Here is a 27,773-nt window from a genome sequence, read left to right as displayed (position 1 = left end):
TGACTTTCAAAAGCCAAATCCTCTTTCCTCAGGTACGAGGAAAAGATGACAATATTGGAATATATAAGTGAAACGTAAAAGGAGTCTGAAGGAGATTTTGGCATCCAAAAGTAAACTAAAAAAAACCCAAACTATTAGTCCAATAAAAGGTATCACCTTATTTTCCATGTTTTGTTTTTATTTATTAACCTTTAGAGCAGACTAAGAAGAGAATCACCCTTCCTAAAGAGACAGGTCACTGTCAATCCTGAAATGGTAAGATGGAAAGCATTCGGATCCACTTCTTGTAGGATGTAACGTGGCTCCGTCCAGGCACCCTGCATCTCTCCCATGGCCTGAAGTTAGGAATGTTCCTGAATTTATGATGAAACAGAAAGACATGGCACACAGCCTTCTGCAAAAAGGAGGGGGAAAAGAGGTCTAAAGCAATAAATCAAGGGAATAGGCAGGAGTGGCTAAACATTTTTTTTTTTTTTATGGAGTGCTAACAGATCTGGGGATCATTGCCAACTGGCTCCATGTCATATGGAAAAGGCTGCTCCAGTCCCGGTTTTACCCCTAGTGCATGCTGGGATTTGCAGGTCTCAGCAGGTACTACAGGTCCCAGCATGACTTACTTATGACACCACCTCCATTGCTAACCCTGAGCCACATCCCAGCTCTGAACCTGCTTTAGAAAGGCAGGACTCGCCCTCTGTTGGCCTCTCAGGCTGGTGAAGGAAAACCAGCCCCACCCTGCTCTCTCTCCTCTGGCTTCCTGGGCTCTCTGCCAGGCATGTGACAGGGGGTTTCCAGCAGCACTGCCAGAAGCCCAGGACAGCTCTCCTCGCCAGGTTCCCCCTAGGCAGCAGCTGAGCACAGCACCCAAGCAGCGGTAAGACACTTTCATCGCTTTCTTCCTGGTTACTCTGGGGTTGTTTTTACTACAAGAGAAGGGAGGTGCAGGGGGATAGAACAGAGACTACTCTCTCCCTCTCTTCACCTATTCTTAGCAAGGGATTTCCCTCCCCTCTCTCCAACACCTCCCCCCCCCCCCCCAATATCTTTCAAAGGCAGATAAGTGAAGGGTAAGAAACAAAAATATAAGCTGGTACCTTTTAACTGGACTGACTTCATGTATTTCAGGTCAGGATAGAATAAGCAAAAGATGTAAACCAAAATACACTGCAGATTTGGCAGGTCTCAAGCTTGGGGGGGGGGGGGGGGTGTCAAACTTTATCTTCCTACAATCCTGGATAAAGTGGTGTCGTAGCTGTGTTAGGTCCAGTTTAAAGGTAACAAATAATACAAAAGGAAGGAAAATAAGGCCCTACATGACCTGAAGACGATCTGCCTTTGAAAACTTGTCAAAAAACCATATGAACTTAATCCAAGAAAAAGGGTATCACTTTATTTTTCTTTTATTTCAGCTCCTTGTGACAAAATAAGTACCTGAATATATGTAAACCGCTTTGAATGTAGTTGCAAAAACCTCAGAAAGGTGGTATATCAAGTCCCATTTCCCTTCTTACAATCCTAGAAAAAGACAGAATTGTCATTTTTGGTTATTCTAGATCTGACTGGTAAAGATCCCCCTTCTGTAAGAGCCTTCAAAGATTGACCCCCAAGTCTTTATTCTTAGGGGTTCGTCTTGTAGTTTTGGGGAGGTCGGGGCCTTTCTGGTGCCGCAAAAAGAAGAGAGGCCGTACTGGTGCCCGAATATGGCCTGATTCCCTTGCTGTGTTCTCCGCTTGGGAGCCAGTGTATTGCAGTGGTACCTGTCCAATGGCAGCCGCACTATAGCCCTTGTTTTGGCTGTCGGGGTTCCGCAAAGCACCTCATCCTCAGCGTTGGCTCAGGATCCATGGTCTGCAGTCCATGACCTGGAGATCCTGTGCTCCAGAAAATCCCTTTTTCTGTTGGGGCCAAGATGAGAGCAATGTCTATATTATAGCAGTACAGACAGAGCGCTGCACCGACTGAGCTCCTGCCCCATGCCTCATATCTGGAGGTCTCACCCTGGGGAAGGGGGGGGGGGGGGGGGGGTCAGGCAGCAAAAGACCACTTCTCTAAGCACTAGGCTACTCCTGGAGACACCCCAGCCTGTCAGGTTTGCAGGATATCCACAATGAATATTCATTGTGGGTATTCTGAAAACCAGGAGCAGGTTTGGGAACCACTGAAACAGACTAAGATATACTAAGGGAAAACTTAAAATAGAAGAAAGCATACTACAGCAAACCATCCACCTTGGGAAGGCAGGAAGTGGGTTTGCCCGGGCTTGCCCGGCAGTGGTAGTTACTGCACATGCTCAGAGGGATTAAAATAAAAAAACCTCTCTCTGAACTATTGGCGATCATTTCTATCCAATGGGAGAGTCGGAGGACATCACCTGTATGTGGCATCCTGCTTGTCCTAGAAGTCTTTGTTCTTAGGGTTTCTTCTTGTAGCTTTGGGGAGGTCTCAGAGGAAGCACAGGAGAGGCTCCGATAGTGGAATGACACAGCTGATGAAGTCAGCTCCTGAACAATGTTGCCGGGAAGGGGATGGCAGGAGCAGCCAGGCAGGCAGCTTGCCCAAAGAATCGGCTGTCGCTTTGACAACTCTGGAAAGCATTAGGGCTATAAGCCAAGCTTCTCCCAGGTGCATCCTCCCCCAGAACACAACCTCCTATGAACAGCAAGTGGCATGCCTTACCGCAGGTGAGGTCCCACAGGACAAGAGCTTCTGCACACCAATTTTCAGGCTACTCCTATAGGAAGAGGAAAGGAGATATACCACAGGGGTATCAAAAAGAAAAATACACCTTTGTCCTTCTATCGATTCCTGGTGGAGAGTGTGAAAGATTCCCCACTTTACTGGTTTATTTTGAATGCTTCCTCTGCTGGTCAGGAAACTTTGTTGCCCCCAGGGCATTGTGAATAATGGGCTTATTCTGATGATGTCACAGTCCAACACCAGTTTCTCATACAATGGATATCAATAGAAATCAAACTAAATAAAACATGGAAAAGAAAATATACCTTTTTTATTGGACATAACTTAATACATTTCTTGATTAGCTTTCGAAGGTTGCCCTTCTTCGTCAGATCGGAAGAAGGGCAACCTTCGAAAGCTAATCAAAAAATGTATTAAGTTATGTCCAATAAAAAAAGGTATTATCTTATTTTCTTTTCCATGTTTTATTTTGTTTTATTTCTATTGATAACCTTTAAGAGTGGACTAACACGGCTACCACACCTCTCATACAATGGAAGAACATGCAAATTTAGCTCATGCATATTCATTATAGGTAGCCTGAAAATCTGACTGGCTAGGTCAGTCATAGGGGGTGCGTTGAGAATCCCTGCTCTAACACCAAACCTAAGGCTGCCAACTGGATCCAGATTTGCAGGGCAGGGTTGATCCAGTCCTGGGTTTACCTCAGTGCATGCTGGGCCTAGTGGTCTTGCTTTTCTTAGAGCATGCAATACTACTAATTTCTAAAGCACTACTAGACGTACGCAGCGCTGCAATAGTGAAATAAGGGGAAACCCAGGACTGCCACAACCCTGTCCTGCAAATCTACTACTACACTTATTCTCATTTTGCAATCCTACACCTCTCATGACTAACTCCAATCATACAATATTAATATTCTTTTCCATCATCTTTGCTTGAGATACTTACACACATTCCACTTATGTTGTATGGTCTTACAGTTTTCCACTGTTAATTGTATATTTATCTATACTACTAAAAATATATATTTGTTAAAACAAATAAATGGTGCACCTTGTCTAGGTCCACAATATGGGGTGGGGTGGGGTGGGGTGGGGTGTGTGTTTTCTAAGGGCTCCTTTTACAAAGCTGCACTAGCAACCCCACTCAATTCCTCTGGGCTTCGTCATATTCACTGTTACAGAACCACTAGTGGGACTGAGCCTTAGGAGTTTTCTTTCAAAGAGGGCTGGAAGGCCACATATACCCAACTCATTCATGGTTTTATTGAATGTGGTAAGTACCTTTCTATACAAGCACGGTGGCTTACAATGGTTTTAAATTTTATAGCAAAAGGAAGAAAAAAAAAAACTCCATTAAAACAGGAGAGATAAAAGGCAATGGGAAAATAGCAGATGAGAATTAATAAAAATACAGCCTACAAAAGTGGGCTCAGGAACCAGCTCTGTTCACCTCTCTGCAGCCAAAGACAGCGGTAAAAGTGATTATAAAATTCTCAAGTGACAAATCAAGAGAAAATGTGCACTGCGGTAAAATACCCAGCAGCTGCTGGATGCCAAAGTCAAGGTTTACTAGGGTTTTACTGTCCTGCCCATCATAAACAATGTCTAAGCAGCTTACACTTTAAAATACACAGGAGAAATAAAAACATGATTGAGGAAAGGAGGGTAGAACTACACTTCACAATAGGAAAGAGAAGGGAGAAAAAGGTGAAATTAGATCTTACCTGCTAATTTTCTTTCCTCTAGACCCTCCAGACCGGTCAAGACGCATGGGTTATGTCCTCCTACCAGCAGAGGGAGACTGAGAAACACTGAGCTTTTGAATACTGTATATATAACCTGTGCAGTACATCCACTAGCCAGTATAACCCTGACAAAGCAGAGAAAACAAAAACATCAACTAGAACTAACAACCCCGTACGTGGTCACTGTCAACTGGACACTTTCTTCATATCTTTCATTGTGTCCTTTGTATTGTGTGTGCTTCCACAGGTGGACTAACAAACACGGTCACACCTGACCAGACTTATAAAAACAAAGTCTGAAACCATAGAAACCACACTCAACAGCTGCCAAGATAGAACAACAGACAAACCGACCTCCTGGCCTACAGTACAGACAGGGCGGGCATTGACCGGTCTGGAGGGTCTAGAGGAAAGAAAATTAGCAGGTAAGATCTAATTTCACCTTCCTCCACGACCCTCCAGACCGGTCAAGACGCATGGGACGTACCCAAGCAGTAAGATCCTAAGGGCGGGATCCACGTAGGCCAGAGGTCAACACTGCAGCCCCAAAACCTGCCTCATCCTTGGCATGCACATCAATCCTGTAATGTTTAACAAAGGAATGCAATGACGACCAAACCGCCGCTCGACAAATATCTAACGGAGGAATCATACTACTCTCCGCCCAGGAGGTCGCCATTCCCCTGGTAGAATGAGCCGAAAATTCCTTAGGGACCACGCGGTCCTTCAGCACATACGCCAAAGCAATTGACTCCTTCAACCATCTAGCTATCGTAGCTTTGGAAGCTGCCGCGCCCTTTCTTGCACCACCATGGAGAACGAACAAACGATCAGAAAGCCTATAGTGTCGAGTTCTGGAAACGTAACAGCGCAAGACTCTTCGCACATCTAACTTGGCCAGTCGACGCTGCTCTGCATCCCCCGCCAAGTCACCCAAAACTGGCAAGGAAATCACTTGATTCACATGAAACTCTGAAACCACCTTGGGCACAAAGGACGGCACCGGGCGCAACAAAACCTTCTCCTTGGAAAAAGACAGAAAGGGCTCTCTACAAGACAAAGCCTGAAGTTCTGACACTCGCCGAGCTGAAGTAATAGCCACCAAGAACACCGTCTTTAGGGACAGATCCTTATCTGAGACAGAAACCAAGGGCTCAACGGCGGCCTCACCAAAGCCTCCAAAACGAGATTCAAATCCCACGGAGGCACCATCCGCCGCCGGGGCGGGCGCAGTAACTTAACACCCTTCAAAAATCGAACCACATCAGGACTAGAAGCTAACGACTTTCCCTGGAGCTTCCCACGGAAACACGACAAAGCCGCCACCTGCACCTTCAAAGAGGACAAGGCCAAACCCCTGTCCATACCATCCTGTAAAAACTCCAAGACATCTGTCACCGACGCCCGAAAGGGAAGAACCTGCCTACCTGCACACCAATGCTCAAAAACTCTCCAGACCCGGACATACGCCAGCGAAGTGGACTGCCTACGCGAACTCAACATTGTATCAATCACTCTGGACGAAAAACCTTTCTTCCTTAACCTGTGCCTCTCAAGAGCCAGGCCGTAAGCGAGAACCGATCCGGATCTGGCATAACTATCGGTCCCTGACACAACACCCCTGAATCTGACAACGGCAGAGGATCCGCTATCGCCAACCGCACCAGATCTCCGTACCACGGCCGACGTGCCCAATTCGGGGCTAACAAAATCACTTGTCCGGGGTGCCAAGCGATGCGCTGAATCACTCGACCGACCAACGGCCATGGGGGAAACACATACAGCAACTCCTGCGGCCACGGCATTAGAAGCGCATCTATGCCTTCCGCTCGAGGATCCCTCCGGCGACTGAAAAACCTCTGAACCTGAGTATTGCGGGCCGTTGCCATGAGATCCATCACGGGAAGTCCCCAGACCGCCACAATGCGATTGAACACCGACCGATGAAGCGACCACTCCCCGGGGTCTAGAGCATGTCTGCTTAGGTAATCTGCCTCCACGTTGTCTACTCCAGCCACATGCGCCGCGGAGAGCGCTAGAAGATGAACCTCCGCCCATTGACACAACAGCGCCGCCTCCTCCGCGACCGCCTGACTCTTTGTGCCCCCCTGACGGTTGACATAAGCCACGGCGGTGGCGTTGTCGCAAAACACCCTGACTGCCTTCCGCACCAGCACACTCTGAAACGCCTGAAGCGCTAGCCGAATGGCCCGTGTTTCCAAACGATTGATGGACCACTGAGCTTCTACCTGAGACCAGCGTCCTTGAGTTACCTGACCGAGACAATGAGCTCCCCAGCCCTGAAGACTGGCGTCTGTGACGAGAACCACCCACTGCGGAGCCTCCAACGGCATTCCCTTTTCCAGATTGCCTGGATCTAGCCACCACTGGAGACTGAGGCGTGGGGTTACCGGCAGCTGAAGGCGTACATCCAACTCCGCCGCCACTACCACCATGATCTTGGAAAAAGTTCGAGGAGCCGTTGCTAAACCGAAAGGCAGAGCACAAAACTGAAAATGCTTCCCCAAAACCGCAAAGCACAGAAATCGCTGATGAGCGGCCCGAATGAGGATGTGCAGATAAGCCTCCGTCAGATCCAAAGACGTGAGAAACTCCCCTTCCTGCACCGCGACAATGACCGACCTCAATGTCTCCATGCGAAAAGAGGGGACTCTGAGAGCCGCATTGACTGCCTTCAGATCTAAGATAGGCCAAAGGCGTCCTCCTTCTTTGGGACTACAAAATAGATTGAATAGCAGCCCAAGCGGCGCTGAGCGGCGGGAACAGGAACCACCGCCCCCAGACTGATCAGACGAGCCAAAGTGTCTCGCACTGCTGCCCGCTTGAGCCTCGAATGACAAGGGGACTCCAGAAACCTTTCGGGAGGCGAGCCGTCGAACTCCAGAGCGTATCCGTCTCGCACCACTTCGAGAACCCATTGATCCGATGTGATTTGGGCCCAGTCCTGGTAAAACAGACTCAGCCGAGCCCCTACCCGAACCAGAGCCTGGACCCGCACACCTTCATTGCGAATTACGCCCCGAAACCTGTCCTCCCGCGGAAAAATCACGCCCTCCGCGCCGATTCCCACGAAAGGACTGTGTTCGCTGGAAGAACCGACCTCTAAAGGCTCCACTAGCCCTCCCGGGCCTATACCGTCGAGCCTCCTTAAACCTGCCTCGGGAGGAAGTACCCCTGGAAGCCGCCTTTGGACGAAAATCCGGAAGCCGAGGGGCCTTGGCATCGCTGAGTCCACGCACCAACTTATCCAAATCCTCACCAAAAAGCATGGACCCCTTAAACGGAAGCGAACAAAGCTTAGCTTTGGAGGCCGCGTCCGCGACCCAACCGCGCAACCACAGAGCCCTACGTGCCCCCACCAGCATAGCCATATTCTTGGCCGAGGCACGGAGCAAATCATAAAGCGCATCAGACAAAAAGGACAATCCCATTTCCAATTTGGCTAATTCCTGTACCCCGGAGGTCCCAACCTCCACCGAATCATCAAGCAGTTTCTCGGCCCATCGGAAACACGCCCGCGCAACTAGCCCCCCACAAATCGAGGCCTGCAGGGCCAGGGCCGACAAATCAAAACTCCGCTTGAGGAAAGACTCAAGCCTCCTATCCTGGGGATCCCGGAGAGCAGTCCCACCGTCCACCGGTATAGCCGTGGCTTTTGTCACTGCTGTCACCACCGCATCCACTGTGGGGGCCTTAAAGGAATCTCTATCTTCCTGTGGGAGCGGGTACAGTCTAGCCATAGCTTTAGACACTTTACAGGGAGAATCCGGCGAATGCCACTCTTGAAACACCATATCCCGGATGTCCTTATTCATGGGAAAGGACCTAGCCTGCCGCTGAATCCCCTTAACCAAGGGATCCACCTGTCTAGCCTCCCCCAAAACCGCCTCTAGCTGTTCGAACTTAAGGGTGGAAGAAATCTGCTCAATGAGCTCCGCAAGCTCCTCCCTGTGAAAAATCCGCACTACAGAGGGATCCTCCCCAGGGACCACCAACTCCGGATCCTGAGGACCCTCAAGCCCCTCAGGATCCCCAATATCACTCAAAGCACCTTCTGATCCTACAAGGGAAAATCCCTCCTCGTCATCCCACTCAAACCGAGGCCTCTTCGCCAGCGCCGCACTAGTCCCCTCCCCTAAAGGTGGGGGACCCGCCTTCCAGGCTTGAAAAAGGGTCCAAACGAAATCCGTAGGAAAACCAACGCCTCCTGTACCCTCAGGCGCCACCTTCGGAGCCGATCCGGGAGCAGCAGGGCCAAAAACAGCTGATTCCGCGGGACGCGCGGATTCCAAAATGGCAGCCATTCCCGCCAAAACTAAATTTGTTGAAACCGTCCCTGCCAGTGCCCCTGCTGCCCCCGACACCCCCGAACTAGCTGGGGCCTCCGCAATCAACACCGGGGGTGCCGCCATCGGCGAGGCCTGCTTCGGTTCGCCGCACAACCGGCACTGACCTCCCAGCGCTTCTATGCCTCGGCGCGAGCACGCGCGACAGCGTACAAGTTTGCCTGCCATGACCTCGAAGCACACCACACGCTGTGCTGAGCGCCGCGCACACTGTCTCTCACAGCTTCACCACAACAATTACCCGCTCTGCTCTCTCTCGCTAGCAATAGGAAACGGACCTGCTGTCCGTTCCTATCTACATAAAGCCTCAGATGGCTCTTAAAGAGATCACCCAATTTCCTTTCTTTCTTTCTGGCAGCTGAAAAGCGGGGGGCTCTCAAGGCTACAATCTTAGAAAGCAGCCGAGGCACAAAGCTGCCAGAGTCTCCAAGGAGAGCAGCACAGGGGGAGGGACCTGAACACAGGTGTAACACCCCAGGGGGAAAAACTGGGCCCCACCGGACCCAGGGCCCCGAAGCACTTTTTTTTTTGTACCACGTACAGGGAATAGTCCAAACTAATAAGTTAGGCAATAAGAGAAGAAACCTCTTAACTGAATAATCAAACTACCTCACCAGACTATTGAAGACTGCACAGGCTGTCCATCTACCTCTGCTGAGACTGAGAAAATACTGGCTAGTGGATGTACTGCACAGGTTATATATACAGTATTCAAAAGCTCAGTGTTTCTCAGTCTCCCTCTGCTGGTAGGAGGACATAACCCATGCGTCTTGACCGATCTGGAGGGTCGTGGAGGAAGGAGAGGTTTGCTTGAACTATCAAGTCAAACAAAGCCCAACTACTGCAGGAAATTATATACATATATAGTAAAGCTTTTAGTTCTGACTTGAATATTTATAAAGCTGGTTGGGAGTGGAGTGATTGTGATAATTTGATCCAATGTTCCAGGCCTTGGACAGGGAAAATCTTCTCCCTGGTACATTCAGTGGCCTGAGGAGCAATGCTACACTCCTTCCACGGGGGCTGCCATGCCAAATGCGACTGACAGGAAACCAGCGGCATTTTGCTCACGGCCCAAAAAAGAAACCCACCAGAACTGTCACAAAGAACTCCTGGAGTTTGGGGTTTTGGCAGCTGTGCCGTCCTTTACAATGCCTGAGGCCAAACACAAAGCCAAAAGACTCACTGTGCTGGCTCCTGCGCCAGGGGACACCCCCCCCCCCCCCCCCCCCCCCGATGACACACTCTCCTTACCGCCAAAACCAAACTCCTTAGGCCACTGAGTCAGCCTGAAACGTTTTTTTTTTTAATTTGCTGCACAGGCACCTCACAGCCGCAGCAGGAGAGGAAAAGCACAGAAACGCCACTCCAGGCAGGAGGCAAGACAGGGACCCAGCACCACCCCGTTTGTCCATACCACTCAAACTGGGAGCCAGATAACCAACTGGACCAGTAGCTAAGGCCTCGGGTCTAGAGACACCGGAAGTCTGTCCATACACCTGCTGGAGATAGAAGATACTGAGGAACTGAGTAGCTAGCAAGGGCTATGTACTGGTGCTCAGGTCTGTATTCTCTATCTCCACCTGCTGGTCGATGGCCATACTACACACACATCCTGGAATCATGGGAAGTAACTTAATGTAAGTTGTATTTTTACCTTTTATAATTAAGGCAAGTTATTTCAGTATTAATACCTCAGTGTTTGGCTTATGCCTTTTCTCACACGCTACTAGTCCTCCTCAACGGTGTGTGTGTGTGTGTGGGGGGGGGGGGGGGGGGGGGGGCGCGAAGAGTACTGCTGAACTGAGCAAAATGTCATCATTTTTGACTGCAGCTTCCATTTTTTCCACAGATACCAAAAATAATGGAGAACAGCTCAGAACAGGAAGGTAGTGGTTCTTTGGAGGATGGAATGGAACCAGGGTCAGAAAAAGAACCCACTGGAGAAAGGAGCTCACAACAGGAAAAGAGTAGTTCTTTGGTGGAGGATGGAAAGGAACAAAGGGCAGAAAAGGAACCCCCTGGAGAGACCAGCTCAGAACAGGAAGGTAGTGGTTCTTTGGAGGATGGAAAGGAATCAGGCACAGAAGAACCCACTGGAGGGACAGACAACATTCGCACTTGTAGCTTCTTCATGGAAGGGCGATGCCGGTTTGGGAACCGTTGTCGAAGCCTCCATCCTGGCTCCAAGCAAGAGAACGCTGTGCCATTCCCTCCAAAGTCTACAAAAGAAGGAGCAACAGTTGCATTGAAGAAGCCTCCCATGAAGACAGCAGAGGATGTCATCTCTCGAATCCAGTGGGATGAGCACTTGCCAAAAGAGAGCTTTGTGGTGGGTTATCTGGATCGGTTCCTGGGTACCCTAGAGAAACCATTTTCTGCCTTTTCTTGGGAGGACTTGGCTTCTGTGGGACATGATGTGCTAGCAATACCCAAACACAGAATCCAATACTTCAAATTCAGGGACTTGATAGTATGGGATAAAAGAACTCGCACAGACAATGTGTTCGGCTCTACGGGCAGTGGCCAGACGATTCTGGACATTGTGGGTTCATATGAGACACTGGTACAGTTGGAAAATCATGAAGACACAGCTGAAGATGCAATAGAAAGTGAAAACAACAATGATTGTGCCCCAGGGGAAAGCACAGCTGGTGACAGCCATAAACATCCCTCCACACAGAGGCTAAGACCCACTCATTTTGTTGCAATACGAATCAGCAGCACTGAGATACAAGATGCTATCAAAGAGGTTCAGCAGTACCTGCTGAAGGAAAGGCCTCAGCTAGCGGAGTTCTGCTGCTCTGTGTCCACTCTGCACCTGACCCTGTGTCCACTGCACCTCGATTGCCCAGAGGAAATCGAGAAAGCTCTCACCGTTCTACAAGAGGTCATGTCCACTACTCAACGCCTTCTTCCACCCATGCTCATTCTTCACTTCCAGGGCCTGGAAGACTTTCACTCACGTGTGCTCTATATAGCACCTTCCGAGACAACAGAGCTGTTGACCTTCATGCGTGTTCTGAATCACAGCTTCCGTGAGAAAGGACTGGTAGTCATCCAACCACCCAACTCCCAGAAACTTCACCTTACTGTTGCTAAAGTTCCCATAAACCGCTCTCAGAAAGATCCCATGCTGCAGCTGTGCCCCGACCTCTATAGGGAATGGCAAGGAAAGGAGTTTGGGTCACAAGCTGTCGACTCCCTCTGTTTTTGTTATGCTGGAAAAGACAGACGTAGCGATGGCTTCTACACCACACTGCTGGAGTTACCGCTTTATTGATGTGGAGTTTTTCCCCACCACCACACTGTTCTGTACTTAACACAGTGACATGTAAACCTATTCCTATTGACAGTAGACAAAAAAAATAAATTTTTCCTTTTTGAAAAGATCTACACACTAGCTTTTAGTTTTTTTTACCAATAATAAAAAACCACATCATTGCATAACAAAAATCCATCTTTTAATTGCAGATAGAGAAAAGAAGATGGGGAATAAAACATCTGTAAAAAGAAAAAAACTTTTACTTTTTACAACTGTGCATTAAAGTAATACAAGACGGAACAAAGGCCCGGGTGAAGGAAAGGTTTAGGAGGAAAAAGGAAAAAAAAAAAGGGAGGGGGAAGAAAAAAAAAAAACACCTAAGGTAAGAAAATCCCCAAAATCTGGAGACTCCGGAGAATGCTGAACTTGGATACTTAGCATAGCATAACCTATTTACCTGTAAAACCAAAACAAACTAGGGAGAGAAACTAAGGAAATACAACCTAGCTGCACAGAAATAGAAAAAAAAATAACACAAACAAAAAGTGATGATCAGGAAGGAACGAGGTAAGGTAACACTACGGGTCTTCTCACACGGTGGTGGTAGCAGCGCTGGGATCTTGATGAAGACAGGATCTCTCTCTCTCTTTAAATCAGTTGCACGGCTCCCGGGTGATGTCACTTAACAGTCTTTTCAGGTCTGCACAAAGTCTCTCAGCAGGAAGGCAGAAACACAGGGTCTTCTTTCACCATTAATCTTTGGGGGGAGTTTGACTTCCCTTCTGCATCAGCCTCTGGTTTATAACTTTTGCCCCTCCCTTAGCGGCTCCTGTTCCCACCTCTGAAGAGGCATCCAGACAGAACCTCATATGGGGAGGGGAGAGAAAGACAGGAAAGAAAACTGAGAGATGGTTAGTTTGTTTCATTGCACATCAACATAAATAAAGAACAAAAAAAAAAAACCCTTACAAAAATAGCTCTTAAAAAATGTAGAAAAACATTTGTACAAAAGGTTCTGTATTGACATATTTACACCCTAACTTTATGCACAAAAACAGCTGTGTACTTCTGCATAAACTTCAAAGAAAAAAAAAATTAATGCAAAAATTCAGCTGCCCATCCCATAAAGGTATCTGAGCAGAGGCATCATAGCCTTGTTCAGACAGCAGAACAAGCAGCCAGGACTTTCAGGAGACACCAGGGTGGCAGGCACGGTCCCCTCCCTGTGCGCCACAGCTTCCGCAGCACCGGTCTGCTGGCTTCTTCTCCTACTTCTCCTTCCTACCAGCCCTCCCCGCCAGCCAAGGTCAACGCTACACCTCAGGCTACCAGTCCTATGGGGCTAGCAAAATCATTTCTCTTCGTTGACCAGAAAGCGCAGAGGTGGCAGGTGCACTCAACCCTCTTAAAAATTCTTCAGAGAAAAAACGAAGTGAAGATTCTCCAACACCGAGTGTACAGCAGTAATGATTCCGAGCATCAGCTGTTAAAAATAAAAACCAGAAAAGGATGAAAAAAAAAGCACCGCTGAGGCACCTGCCCGTTTTCTCCATGACGATATTCGATGACCTCACACCCCTCCATCTGGATCTTCATGCCTGCCCAGCTACCATCTCCCTCCCACCATCTTCAGCCTCTGGTCTTCGGAGGCGGGTGGAGGGGTGGCATTCCTCAGGCTCACACACAGCAGGGAACTCTGTGCGCGTTTCAGAGAACACCTTCTCTCATTTCTATTATTTGCTTAGAAGTTGGGCAAGACCGCCAAGCTCTGCTTGCAGTCGATCTTGCTGGCGTCCTCTGAATATGTAAGGGACAGAGGAGCCAGGAAACTCTGGCACTCTTCCTCGCTCTCGAAGGCCAGCTCTGACTGAACGTAGGAAACGGGGAGCGCTGGACGGAAACTAAAGGAATGGGGAGAAGCAGCAGAAAGATATGTCAGAACAGAAAGAGATGACATTTCATTACATCATGAGCAACAGTAGCAAGTCAGTAACCCAACCCCTCCCCCTAATCTATAATTCATGCCCCTCACTAGAGCCAGAATGGATTATAGGAAACATGGGACTGTACCCCACACTGTGGGCACACAGTGAACCCAGAAGACCCTTTCTGAAGCATGCACTCAGCATTGTCTTTGGTAGCCCACAAGCTAGCAGCTGCCCAGCTCTCACAGCTCAGTGGACAGCCCCAGTAAAACTGCTTACCTGTAACAGGGGGTTCTCCATAGACAGAAAAGAAATGCAAGTACACTCAGTGCCCTAGTTCCTCTTCAATCCAGAGTGTGCCTGCATTTCCTGATCTGCTCTACAACGAACACCCTTAACCCCACCCCCCCCCCCCGCCTCCTATTCCCAGGGATGTGACAATGCAAAGCAGACTGAGCTTATCCATTCTTCAGCACCACCAACTGCAATGCTACATTCTTATTTTTGCCATTCTTTGGGAAACTAAACACCCAGAGTACGCACGCATGTTAATGCCACATCCCAAGTTCCTGTACCAGCCACCCCTTTACTCTAACACCCACATGGCTGCACCTATAGAACATACAACTTCTCAAATGGGCCAGGAAAGCCTTGCAGCAACCAGATGTCATTTCTGCACCCCTCCTCTCCACACAGGGTTTAACCCCATCGCAAGCATCCTCCTCACCCTCAAGCAAGAGGCTTGGCCAGGGTACACAAGACATCAGGACATGCGGAAGTTCATTCCAAGGGAGGAGTGGCACACCAGAGAAAACCACATCCCTCATTTTATTCAGTGCTTTCCAGGAGCTCACGAGCAGGGGGTTCAGATCGTACTTACCTGCAACACAGAACTTAAGGGTATGACCAACTCCCTTAGTACCAAAATGGGCCAGGGATGTCAAGCACTCCCACTGCTTTACACACAGCGGCTGTGCATGGCGCCCAATCGGGGGCCAAAGCTTCCATTAGGAAGCAACAGAGAGCATTAAGCTCCACTCACTTTGCTACACAAGACAGCTGGGGGAAAAAAAAGCGGTTAGCTCAGGAAGCAGCACCACCAACACATACGTTTTGATCATGGCCTTGAGGGCGGACTTCCTCTCCCTCTCGGCAAACTTATCAATGAGGTACGCAGACATGCGGGGTGCCCCACAGTACAGCCGGAAGAAGCGGTGATAGTTAGAGAGTGCCCAGGCATTGCGTAGTGCCAAAGCATGGGCCACGCAGGGATCGGCCTTCAGCTCCTTGGTAAGGTACGCCAGCTCAGTGGTGATATCTGTATGAAAGACAAATCCATGTGCTGTGGTCAGATGTACTGTCTGAAGTCCTCTTAGTGAGACAAGTCCAGGTCCCTTTCCTTACCTCCAGAGTTTCTAGTGAAAATGTAATAGAGGATGCGATAGGCTGTGAACTCCCCAACATTGCCTGTGAGATTCTCGGCATATAAAGACTTCAGCTGTGCCTGACACTGGTTAAACTCTTCATGATCGCCCTGTCACAAAGGGGCAAAGGTCATCACATGAGTTGGGGGGGGGGGGGGAACCAAACAAACCTCTACACAAATAAAGCCCCATCATTTTACAATTCACAACAGGAAGCTCTAGAAAGAGGCTTACCTTCTCCAGAGCTATTCGTGCGTGCGTCTCGTACACCTCAACTGTGAGTTCAGTGCGAATTCCCTGAACCTGAAACAAAACAGTCTCTAGTAGTTAGTCTCATCTCCTAAGAGACTCATCTATTGAGCTTATTTCACACTGCTTAGAGAGACTGTCCTAACGGTAGAACATCACTTGCTGATTTATGTGCAGACACTGCAGAACTTACCGTTAGATCCTGCCGAAGAGACTTCATCTGCTCACAGGCGAAGGCGTAATCCTGGTGCTCCTTCCAGTGGTTCTTCACCATGATCAGTGCTTTCTTCAATACCTTAAGAGAGAGAATGCATACTGTTAACAGCAGCTGGGAGGGACACAACTTATATCTGAAAGCCAACCTATCCAACCCACAGCTGTGACAATTTGCTGCATTTTCACTTGTGTTGAATATGTGCCTCTAGAACACAGGTACACTCACTGGTACGGGCCTCACAGTAGATGGGTCAGGTGCACAGGTCAGCCGCAAGTAGTGCTTGGTGATGTCTTGGCAGGTGCCCACGATTTTCAGTTCATTCCAGTCCAAGCCATCTGAGGCACCAGCCTGCAGATTGTTGATCTGCAGGATAAGGGGCTCCATGCGCAGCTTCCGGGAGTGCCCATGCTGGAAGCGTGCCGCTCGTTTCTGTTTCTTTAGCTCTCTCTCGGGATCCTCGTAATCCAAGGCTACATTTTTCCTCCGGTTGCGCTTTCCAGGACCTTGGTCATGCCTGCCACAAAAATGTGTGTGTTACATCACTCCGTGTAAGCTTTCCTTATAATGGGAACCATGGAAGGCTGGGGGAAAGGGCTGGCTGATAAACAAGTTTCTTCCTCAAAGCTTTGCTGAAACACCTTGAAAGAACTTTAGGCTACACTGCTCGTTGCATTTCAGGTGCTCTCCTTACCTTGAGCCCCACTGAATTCTCCCTCGGCCCATGTGTCCACCTCTGCCCCGGCCTTTCTGGGGGTTCCTGCGGCTCCCTGTTCTGGTCTCACCATCGGAAAAGGAGCTGCTCTCAGAGTCTGAATGGGAATCACTGTGGACAAAATAAAATGGTCACAGGTTCCATGCACAGCAAATGGAAGGAAACGAATTGAAGAAAATTTTTCTTCACTCAACGTGGAATTCGTTGCCAGAGAATGTGGTAACGGTGGTTAGCTTAGCAGAGTTTAAAAAATGGTTGGACTGCTTCCTAAATGAAAAGTCCATAGACCATTATTAAATGGACTTGGGGAAAATCCACTATTTCTGGGATAAGCAGTATAAAATGTTTTGTACTTTTTTGGGATCTTGCCAGGTATTTGTGACCTGGATTGGCCACTGTTGGAAACAGGATGCTGGGCTTGATGGACCTTTGGTCTGTCCCAGTGTAGCAATATTTATGTACTTCCCATCACCCAGCTAAACACCCCTATGCTCATTAATACAGTAAAACCCTTCAAGCTCCCATATGAAATACCTATATGTCTTTACCCCCTAATTATTTGTTACATTTATACTCCACATTATCCCACATATGCTCAGATGTTTGCTTCGATCAACAGGTGGTAAAAAGCTATGGTTAAAAGGCTCTCATAATACAGCTTTTAATTCTGTTGCTCCAACCTTGCAGAATTCATTACCATTTAATCTAAGGCTGGAATCGAATTATAAGATTTAAGTCAGGACATGAAGCTCCCTTCCTTTTGTGCCTTATGACAATTTTTATATTAACAGATGAGATTTTTCTTATAAAAAGGTCACTTTTCTGTTGAAATGGCAGTGTAGCAAATTTTACTAAATACAGATACATACAGATACAGTGTGGGATTAGAATTTTAGTAATGCATGTGAAGATCCACACTAAACTACTAATCTCTCCAATCCTTTCCTCTCCCCTCAGAAAACCTCTGTACAAAGAAATATAGAAAATTACACAAAGACCATACAACCTATCCAGTCTGTCCATCCACTACTACTACTACTAATCTCTAAGAGATCCTCTCTGCTTGTCCCATGTTTTCTTGAATTCAGGTTCCCCCATCTCCAACACTTTTCATAAAGCAATATTTCTTTAGATTACTTCCAAAGTTTGGCCCCTTTTGCTTTCACCCTACGACTCTTTATTCCAGAACTTCTATTAATACCTGGAGTATCAGAGAATGACACAGGGATGGGCCAAACTTTGTCCTCATGTCAGTTTCTACTTTGAAGCCTGTTAATGAACTGGACTATTTATGTTTGAGCAAACATACTGGCCACAGCTAGCAAAATTTGCATGGGGGATCCTATACTTCCTGCTACCAGCACATCTTCTAAGAAGACATCTTCTATTGCAGGAGGGACTGTGGAAGACAGAAGAGCTAGACTGAATTGTTGATGACTTCTTATTCGTCCACAGATTTAAAATTCTCCTCTCTAGGGCATACAGAACAGGTTGTATTTTGTACCCTAACAGGGTGGATTAGGATTCCTTGGGGTAGCAGAAGTCAGCTATTGTTGCACAACATATTGTTCTTTTATACTACTACTTTTATACTTTAATAAAAAGATTAAAATATAAAATTATAAGTGTTTGAGGCTTCTGCAGATGAGAACAGAGCCCACGGGGATGGGAACAGCAGAACCTGCGTGGGCGGAGATGGAGACAGAACCCACAGAGCCTGGATGGGGACAAATTTTGTCCCTGTGTCATTCTCTATGGGGTATTTAAATGTGCATTCTGCTGCTACTGGGACTCTTACGTAGTTACAGGATGTGCCCCCTCCCCCAAAGGCACGAGTAATAAAAGATTATAATCTAGCGAAACAATCCCTCTTCACTTTTACAACAACTACAATAATCGAGAAAAAAAGCACAACTCCGTAACAGAGGAGACCATGGGAGAACTAGGATAACACGTAACACCACCCTTTCTCCTCCGGAAAGATAGTTAATACATCGACTTCACCTACCTGCGGCGGTAACGTCGGTGAGGTGACCGTGAAGACGACCTGGATCGGGACCCAGCACTGGAAGAAGAACTGGATTCCTTCATGAAGACGTTTCTGTTCCCAAACTTGACACCAAAGCTGTTGCCATGGCCACGAAGGGGGCCAGTATTGCTACCATTGTCCCTCTGAGACTGCGTCACAATAATGTTGCCACGGTGTGACAAGCTGGCTCCGCGCTGGGATGGAAGCGAGGATCCTGCTTCCCACCTCCTCTTCTTGGGGCTTTCCTTCATGTTGTCCTTCCCAACCCTGACAAGGCAAAGCCACAGGTTTCAAAGCAAAGAAAAGTGTGATAAAGAGGAAAAGTGTGATAAAGAGGAAGCTGCTATCTATATAAATAAATCCCACCTCGAACGTTCTGAAGCTCACTGCAAGGCACTGAAGCACTGCAATCCTGTAGTCTTGGTAGGCTAGTGTATCAGGACCAGTCACCCTCAGTCATAGACCCGCCCTCAGCCATGCCCCATCTGTACATAAAACGCTACCTCAACGTTCTGAGGACAAAAGCTCCTGAAGCCAACTGCACACTCCCTCAAGGGTTCGTTAGTTCATGGTGGTGAAGCCATGAAACTCACCATGTCTGTGTTCCCCGCCCTCGCGTGATGACGGCGCAACACACCCGCCCCCACATGTCACTCCCTCCATCCCTCCCACTTTGACGCCCGTCATGCCCCTAACAACCATTTACTCACTCCCCCCTCCCTCCGATTCCAACACATCCCCTCGGCACACCACCCTTCCCTCCAAAACCCTCCCCCGAACCCTTCGCCTACCTCTCCTAACGCTGAACAACTTCTCTTCTCGCCTGCGGGGCGTGCCTTCACGAAGGAGTATGTCGTCTCTGCGCGCGCGTCTGACGTACGCACATACACGTCAACAGATGCTCCTTCAACAAGGAACGCCCCGCAGCCCTGAAAAGAAGTTCACCTCTGTCACCACACGCACGCTGAGTCTTTGGGCCAGCTTCTCCGGAGGTAAAGGTGCTCTCCACAGAGTCGCGCCACGGAGGGGGGGGTGGGGGGTTCTATTTGGAGGGAGGGGGGGAGTCTACAACTCCGTGGGAGGGCCATCTGCAACTCGGGAGGGAGACAAGGAATGGAGGGGGCTCTTGCTAGCGCCCGTTTCATTGTGTTTGGAAACGGGCCTTCGTTACTAGTATATATATATTTTTCCCAGTCTCATTGTGAGCTAAACTCCCTTCCCTCCCAACATTAATGAGCATCAGATGACACCAGTGGTCCTGAAGACAAGTGTACGCTCCCTGCTTGCAGTAGTGCTATAGAAATGATAAGCAGTAGTAGTAGTAATCTCTAGACTCAGACCCAAACCTGGCAAAAAAGGCTGAACTTTCTGGAGGGGGAAAAGTGTGCTTAACCAAAGGGGCAATTGCCCACTAATAACCAGCGCTGCCCCGCAGCAGAGAGACTGTCATTCAAGAGCAGCAAGGCAGAGGGAGGTTTATCCCCCCTTTGACGGGGTTCTTTATTACTACCACTACTACTTAGCATTTCTATATTGCAAGACCCGGGACCCAGTGGCCCCTACTGGACCTAAGCACAGCTCCCTGACTCTCTCTCTCCACCCTATTTTCTGAGCTTGTTGCTAGCCCTGTCTCCAAATCATCTATGCAGCTATCAGTGAATCTGGGCCATGCACTATACAATCCCTGTGTTATACTACATGGACTTAAAGTAATTTGGATACTGCATGGCTCAAACTCACCTACAGCCACATGATACTTGAAGACAGAGTAGCTGTCTCAGAGAAAGCATCAGTAGCAAGATTGCAGAAGGCAAGCACCTCCTCTCCCTTTCCACCCTCCTATCTACATTGTATTTCTACTTCTACCCTCCTTTTCCTTCCTGCCATGTTTTGTAGTTGTCCGTCTTATTAATAATCTTGTACTTTAGAAAGTAAGCCACTCAGACAACTGATGGGTGGGATAGAAAGTCCTAAATAAACTTGAAGGGAACATTAAAGTGGGTGGTGATCTGGACTGGGGACATTAAGGATGATGGGAATTGAGAATGCCCCCTGCCCATCAACCTACCTGCCCCTGCCCACCCATCAGTCACTAATCATGGCCCCTATACATATTCTCTTCATCGCCCTGTCCCTTCCTAATCTTTTCCCCCTCCTCTACCGCTGTCTACCGCAGAAACTCATTGCCCATCCATGTCCTCTCCTGTCCTGCTCACTACTGCATTACCCTACCCACCCCCTTCCCTCACCACCTCTCCTATCCCCCCCCTCCCTCCTAGCTCTCAACCTTCAACACCTCCTTCCTGCCATTAGCCCATCCCCATTCCTCCTAAGCTCATCCCGTCTTCATTGCCTTCGTCGCCCTACCTCCCCCACCCTCCTCCGCACTCTCTTGCTATCCGCCGGAGACATCAATCCCAATCCAGGTCCCCCACACCTGGCCTCGTCTTATCCATGCAAACAATTCCAGGATGTCTCCAATCTCATCTCTATTCCCCTCCTCCCCCCCCTTCTTGTGTGCCCTGTGGAATGCCCTCTGTGTGCAACAAACTTTCCTTCAACCATGATCTCTTCATCTCCCGTTCCCTTCAACTGCTCACCCTAACTGAAACCTGGCTCACCCCCGATGACTCTGCCTCAGTCGCGGCCCTATGCCATGGAGGTTATCTTTTCTCCCACACTTCCTGCCCAGTCGGCCGCGGAGGTATCGGGTTACTACTTTTGCAAGCCTGTATTTTTCAACCCCTCCTCCTACCGCAGTCTCACTGCTTCTCATACCCGCTGCCACTCAGAGTTGCAGTCATTTACCGCCCCCCTGGTAAGTCCCTCCCCTCCTTCCTTACCGACTTCGATGCATGGCTCTCCGTTTTTCTTGAACCCTCATTCTTGGAGACTAACATACATGCTGATGACCCATCCGACTCTTACGCTTCTCAGTTCCTCACTCTGACATCCTCCTTCAACATCCAGCTGAGCTCCACCACCCCCCTACTCACCAAACTTGCCATTGTCTTGACCTCGTCCTCTCCTCTACCTGCTCATCCTCCAACTTCCGCGCCACAGCTCTTCCTCTCTCAGATCATCACCTGATCACCTTCACACGTCATCACCCTCCCCCTCAGTCCCGCCCTACACTAACCACTACTTTCAGGAATCTCCAGGCCGTCGACCCTCCCACCTTATCCTCTAGTATCTCTAATCTCCTCCCCTCCATCATGTCCTCCGAGTCTGTCGACAAGGCTGTCTCCGCTTACAATGCCACTCTCTCATCTGCCCTGGACACCCTTGCACCATCCATCTCCCATCCCACAAGGCGTACTAATCCCCAGCCCTGGCTGACCCCTTGCATCCGATACCTTCGCTCCTGCGCCTGATCTGCTGGACGCCTCTGAGGAAATCTTGCACCCATACCGACTTCATTCATTACAAATTCATGCTATCCTCCTTCCAGTCCTCCCTATTCCTTGCCAAACAGGACTATTACACCCAATTAACTAATTCCCTCAGGTCCAACCCTCGTCGTCTCTTCGCCACCCTTAACTCCCTCCTCAAGGTGCCCTCCACTCCCACCCCCCCCCTACTCTTTCCTCAATCACTACTACTATCACTGGCTGACTACTTCCGCGATAAGGTACAGAAGATCAACCTCGAATTCACTACCAAACCACCTCCTCCTCCTCACCCTTTAACCCACTCCCTCAACCAACCAACCCAAGCCTCCTTCTCCTCTTTTCCTAATATCACCGAAGAGGAAACCGCCCACCTTCTTTCCTCCTTGAAATGCACCACCTGTGCCTCAGACCATCTCTCCTACTGTCACCCCCTCCATCTGTCATGTCCTCAACCTCTCTCTCTCCACTGCAACTGTCCCTGACACCTTCAAGCATGCTGTAGTCACACCACGCCTCAAAAAACCATCACTAGACCCTACCTGTCCCATCTCCCTCCTACCCTTCCTCTCCAAAATACTTGAACGCGCCATTCACAGCCGCTGCCTTGATTCTCTCTCCTCTCATGCCATCCTCGATCTGCTTCAATCCGGTTTTCGCCTTCTACACTCAACAGAAACGGCACTCACCAAAGTCTTTAATGACCTGTTCCTTGCCAAATCCAAAGGTCATTACTTCATCCTCATTGACCTATCCGCCGCTTTTGACACTGTCAATCATAATTTCCTTCTTGCCGCACTGTCCTCATTTGGGTTCCAGGGCTCTCCTCTCTCGGTTCTCCTCTTATCTCTCCCACCGTACCTTCAGAGTACACTCTCATGGATCTTCCTCCACCCCCATCCCGCTCTCTGTTGGAGTTCCTCAGGGATCTGTCCTTGGACCCCTTCTTTTTTCAATCTACACCTCTTCCCTGAGCTCGCTGATCTTATCTCATGGTTTCCAATATCATCTCTATGCTGACGACACTCAGCTTTATCTCTCCACACCAGACATCACGGCAGAAACCCAGGCCAAAGTATCGGCCTGCTTATCCGACACTGCTGCCTGGATGTCCAACCGCCACCTGAAACTGAACATGGCCAAGACCGAGCTTATTGTCTTTCCACCCAAACCCACTTCTCCTCTCCCTCCACTCTCTATCTCAGTCGATGGCACCCTCATCCTCCCCGTCTCATCTGCCCGCAACCTCTGAGTCATCTTCGACTCCTCCCTCTCCTCTGCCCATATCCAGCTTCTTTCTCTATATCAGCAGCAAAATTCGCCCTTTCCTCTCTAAGCACACTACCCGAACTCTCGTCCACTCTCTCATTACCTCTCGCCTTGACTACTGCAACCTACTACTCACTGGCCTCCCATTTAACCATCTATCCGTTCAGAACTCTGCTGCACGTCTTATCTTCCGCCTGGACCAATATGTTCATATCAACCCCTCCTCAAGTCACTTCACTGGCTTCCGATCAGGTACCGCATACAGTTCAAGCTTCTCCTACTAACCTACAAATGCACTCAATCTGCATCCCCTCATTACCTCTCTACCCTTATCTCCCCTTACGCTCCTACCCGAAACCTCCGCTCACAGGACAAATCCCTCCTCTCTGTACCCTTCTCCACCACCACCGATTCCAGGCTCCGCCCTTTCTGCATCGCCTCTCCCTATGCATGGAATAAACTTCCTGAGCCCATACGCCAAGCCCCCTCCCTGTCCATCTTCAAATCCTTGCTCAACACCCACCTCTTCAATGTCACCTTCGGCACCTAACCATTATACCTCTATTCAGGAATCTAGACTGCCCCAATTTGATTGCCTGCACATTTTGTCCATTAAATTGTAAGCTCCTTTGAGCAGGGTCTGTCCTTCTTTGTTAAACTGTACAGCGCTGCGTAACCCTAGTAGCGCTTTAGAAATGTTAAGTAGTAGTAGTAGGTTACGATAGGGTTAGTAGAGGAAGGTGGGCTCAGGGAGAGGGAGTCTAGGAAAATCAGACGTCATTTAAGATGCACACATCAATCCGAGTGCACTTGGACAGCCAGACTGGATGCATCATTGCATGAGGATCTCCCTTTCTTTCACTCTCCAGGGCACTGGTTCTGACATTGAAGTTGATAACTAGTGAAGCTCCATGCTCTAAGTGTTTACCCGGGAAGCGGCTCTCGGCTCCAGTCAATAGTATAAGCTGTGCCATCCTGTAAGCGAGCCTGTAGCACCTCTTTCAACAGTTTCTCTGTCCTGTCCTTGTCCTCCTCCGACTCGCAGGCTGTGAAGCATCGCTGCACGTATTCTTTCATCGCTTGAGGCCAGTCTTCTGGCTTCCCTGATGATGAACTGCTAAAATAAAGCAACAAAATCTTTCAATCCCATTCAGCACATCCCAACAAATTTCAGTATCCAGGAGCTCAGATAAAGGCCAGCCTCTGCTAAGACCCCTTCCCCCCAGCCCAGAAACCTCTTCTCTATTCAAGGTTCCTTTCATATTCTTTTGTCTGTCTTTGGACTGGTTCACAAATAAATTTGTACCTCTCATAGTATGCGCTCTCTCATTCAAACCAGCAGACCCATCGTAATGATCAGTACATTTGTACATGCCATCCCAGTTTCTGATACCGTAAAGCCCGCACGCGTCACCCTGCAAGAACATTCTGGTTTCTGACCTGTGATCTTGGTGCCTCTCGGGGTTCTGCTGCTGTCCCACATTGGAATTGTGGTGCTCTGAGAACCTGAATGTCTGGCTGGCTGTCACAAAGGGGCGCTTCTGAATATTAAATTTCAGCCCCCCAGCTCCAGGAGCCTCTGTTAACACAAAGGGGTCGATATGTCACTCCAGCTCACACACAACCAGACTGGCATTTAAGTTAGTTACAAAACTTGCGAAGTTACAGCAATTCAGCTGATTTTTGGATGCTCACGTTTCATGCGGCTCCATGGCTGTGGTCCTTTCTTCTGCTTGACTGGCTCGTATGAGTGATGATTATAGCTGGATGAGTCACTCAGTACATGCTGTTGCAAGTGGTGTGAGCCCAGCGATCCTCCCTGCTGATCTGAAGGGACCAAAGAGTGGCTGCCATGCTGCTGAGTGGCTTGGGCCTGACTGGAAGCAGACAACTGTGCCTGAGAGGAGACGTAAGACAGGCCTTCATCCATCAAAGGGACCTGAGGGAAGAACTCCTGTAAGCCCAGTTAGGAAGCAAGGCAAAAAGAAAGCAGCACCTTGGGCTGATAATAAACCTTTGCAGGTTCACTCTCCAAGGCAGGGCACCAGCTATACAGCATGCCTACAATGGGCTCTGCACCTCACACAACAACAGAACAAGCACCCCAGACATCTCATACAAATTCTGACATTCCAGGAAAGCACCATGACACCAGCATGAAGAAAAGATCTTGCAAGGGTTAGCAATGGTCTCTCTCTCAAGTTACTGGCATTCCAAGATCCAAGCCCAGCCCTTTCTTTTTACCTGGTTTATGTTTCCCTGGTGCTGACCAGGGGCTGCAGGCTGCTGGGGTGTTGCTGCTGGGTATGAACCTACCATGGCATACTGACTGGCCTGGGCGTACCCGCCATATATATTCTGCAGAATAAGGACCACAAGTGTGTGTCAGGATGTATTCTAACTCAAGCCAGACACCCCTCAGCCTCCTACCTCAGAACTAACAGAAATGGAGTAATTTGCCCTGTGCACAGCCCTAGCTACTAGCAGGTTTTACAAGCCTGAATCACATAATCAATCTGGTAAACCCACTTAGGGAATAGGGCAAGCCTCTCGCACCTGTAATGTGAATTGTTTTACTACACATTTCTTAAAACCTGCTAAATCTCACAATACATCCACCACATATTTATAGAAGTGGCCAGTAAAACTCTCCAATCGAAAGAACTAGGATTAGAACCCAATTTACAAAAGAAAAGGGAAATCCCCAGATACAGTAGATCTTGTTATACAAACAACTGCAATCCCTTTTGAAACATTAGGTGTATGGGCAAGAACGTCATCCAGTACTCACCATAGGATAATAGTAGTTGTAAGGATAATAGCTGTACTGTTGATGATACCACTGGTAATACTGCTGCTGTAGGGCTGCAGGATCTCCCTGGGTGGAATACTAGAAAAGAAATGCATTACTACAGGTATATCTGATGCAGAATAGAACACACAATGCACATGAGCAATTTTTACTAATTTTTTGAGCTATGTACCAAGTTTGGGGGGGGGGGGGGGAAGAAACCAAACCCATTAAGGTGTAACAGTTATCTACAGCTCCATGGGCTAGTTTGAAATAATGCTCTCAATGCTACTGAATCTCTCATACCTGGGCATTAGCAGATCCATCATTTGCTCCCTTATTGTTCCCAGTAGCGGTATTTGCTTTGCTGATACTAGCCAGTGCCTGACGAGCCTTTTCCCATTCAGGATTCTCGTGCATTGGAGCCTCCATTCTGCTAATCGCCCAGTGACTGCTTTCTACATTAAAGGGTAGCACCCTACCAAAGAGAAAAAGAAAAGGCTACAAAATCAAAGTCTAGCGATGTCACATGCTAGGAAAACTAGAAACCAGGCGCCATAATCCTGGGGAAAAGCCACCTTACAAAATAAACAAAACTGGCCACGTCGTCAAACACACGGGTGTGCAGCAGAATAAGGAAATCCCAAATCTACTGCCATAAAGCAGATCTGGGAGCTGTGATGGTTTAGCTCACGTCTATCCCTAGAGTACCCACGATCTCTGTCTGCACCTAACAGGCAGTTGCAGGGCGATTAGAACCCACAGCGCGATGCAGCGGATCCGGTCCTACTTGTTTTGACAAGGAGGCGCTGCCTTCTAAAATGCAGCTAAAAATACCTATTTGACGGAGCCGCTACCGGTCGGAGCAAAAGGCAAAGGCTGCCTGATCGGCACAGCTTCCGGGAGAACAGCCGATCCATTATGACACCTCCACCAGCGCGTCATATCTCAAGGCACGGGCCCGCCTCATTGTGACGCACCCAGCACGTCATGCCTTACTGGCGCGCACCCACCCGCCCAGGTCTCGATACGACCTAGCCACGCCCTCCGCTCTCTATTTCTGCAGATACGTCACATGATCTTCCACCCGCCGCGCGCGCGCTCACGAGATTCACCCCCCCTCTCCCGCTCGCTAACTAACCGCCCGCCCCATTCCCCAAAGCGCGCTTCCCGAAAGACAAAAGCGGCCACGTCTACCAGTTCCCTCCCCTCCCCCAAAGCGCGCGCACAGCAGCACGCGCGTACTTTTACGGGAAGGGCAGCGGCGCACGGCACCGTTCGCCGAGGGAGGTTTCTTTGTATTATTTCCACCACAGAGAAAAAGAAAGGGCGTGGACCGCCGCTACAACGATTCACCACCTCTCCGGAACGCGCTTCCTACCTTCCTCCGTCCTTTCGCCTCTTCTTCTTTCGCTTCCTCTGAGGCTGCTGAGCGCTGCTGACGCCACCCTCCTGCTGCGGACGAGGCGGCTGCGCAGTGCTACAGCACTGCAGGACGTCACCAAAGACGGCTTCCGGCCACGAGACGGTACCATCCTGTCGCTCTCTCAGCCAATCCCCGTCGTGCTCCGCCAGGCGTCTCCGCTCGTCGGGTCTTTGCTATAGCCAATCCGCAACGTTCGAATGGGCCCGGCCCGCCTTATCTTATTTATCCCGCCCCATCGTCTCCGTTTTAGCTAATCGTCCGAC

The 27,773-nt window shown here is 49.0% G+C and overlaps 2 protein-coding genes across 5 annotated transcripts; one reads left to right on the top strand and one right to left on the bottom strand.

The window, feature by feature from the left end:
• Window positions 1-692: 692 nt before the first annotated feature.
• Window positions 693-12,214, top strand: LENG9 (leukocyte receptor cluster member 9). 2 transcript variants are annotated; one of them, XM_030197907.1, is made up of 2 exons: window positions 693-874; window positions 10,667-12,214. In XM_030197907.1, exon 2 carries the CDS (start codon window positions 10,679-10,681, stop codon window positions 12,095-12,097), a length of 1,419 nt encoding a protein of 472 aa, XP_030053767.1. In that variant the 5' UTR covers window positions 693-874; window positions 10,667-10,678; the 3' UTR covers window positions 12,098-12,214. The 2 variants fall into 2 exon arrangements, with proteins under 2 accessions (XP_030053767.1, XP_030053768.1); XM_030197908.1 differs by lacking the exon at window positions 693-874 and adding an exon at window positions 10,130-10,454.
• A 42-nt stretch (window positions 12,215-12,256) lies between these two features.
• On the bottom strand, window positions 12,257-27,548 carry LENG8 (leukocyte receptor cluster member 8). Of its 3 annotated transcripts, none has more exons than XM_030197901.1 (15): window positions 27,466-27,548; window positions 26,391-26,562; window positions 26,085-26,183; window positions 25,538-25,651; window positions 24,989-25,232; window positions 24,734-24,872; window positions 24,222-24,407; window positions 18,615-18,902; window positions 16,586-16,717; window positions 16,120-16,408; window positions 15,871-15,972; window positions 15,663-15,731; window positions 15,409-15,538; window positions 15,115-15,322; window positions 12,257-13,980 (listed from the first exon to the last, which is right to left on the bottom strand). In XM_030197901.1, exons 2-15 carry the CDS (start codon window positions 26,514-26,516, stop codon window positions 13,821-13,823), a joined length of 2,286 nt encoding a protein of 761 aa, XP_030053761.1. In that variant the 5' UTR covers window positions 26,517-26,562; window positions 27,466-27,548; the 3' UTR covers window positions 12,257-13,820. The 3 variants fall into 3 exon arrangements, with proteins under 3 accessions (XP_030053761.1, XP_030053762.1, XP_030053764.1); XM_030197902.1 differs by having other exon boundaries at window positions 24,222-24,410; window positions 24,989-25,190; XM_030197904.1 differs by having other exon boundaries at window positions 13,887-15,322; window positions 24,222-24,410.
• Between the last annotated feature and the right edge of the window lie 225 nt (window positions 27,549-27,773).

The sequence above is a fragment of the Microcaecilia unicolor genome, chromosome 3 (assembly GCF_901765095.1).
Source record: "Microcaecilia unicolor chromosome 3, aMicUni1.1, whole genome shotgun sequence".
Classification (NCBI taxonomy): domain Eukaryota; kingdom Metazoa; phylum Chordata; class Amphibia; order Gymnophiona; family Siphonopidae; genus Microcaecilia; species Microcaecilia unicolor.
The sequence above is the reverse complement of the archived record's forward strand: the minus strand, read 5'-3'. Positions and strand labels throughout refer to the sequence as shown.

Coding starts and splice junctions, on each gene's coding strand:
- LENG9 (XM_030197907.1), top strand. CDS start 10,679: ATGGAGAACAGCTCAGAACAGGAAGGTAGTGGTTCTTTGGAGGATGGA.
- LENG8 (XM_030197901.1), bottom strand. CDS start 26,516: ATGGAGGCTCCAATGCACGAGAATCCTGAATGGGAAAAGGCTCGTCAG. Junction 15,973..16,119: donor CTACTGTGAGGCCCGTACCA/GTGAGTGTACCT, acceptor CTCTCTCTTAAG/GTATTGAAGAAAGCACTGAT. Junction 15,732..15,870: donor CTCTTCGGCAGGATCTAACG/GTAAGTTCTGCA, acceptor GTTTTGTTTCAG/GTTCAGGGAATTCGCACTGA.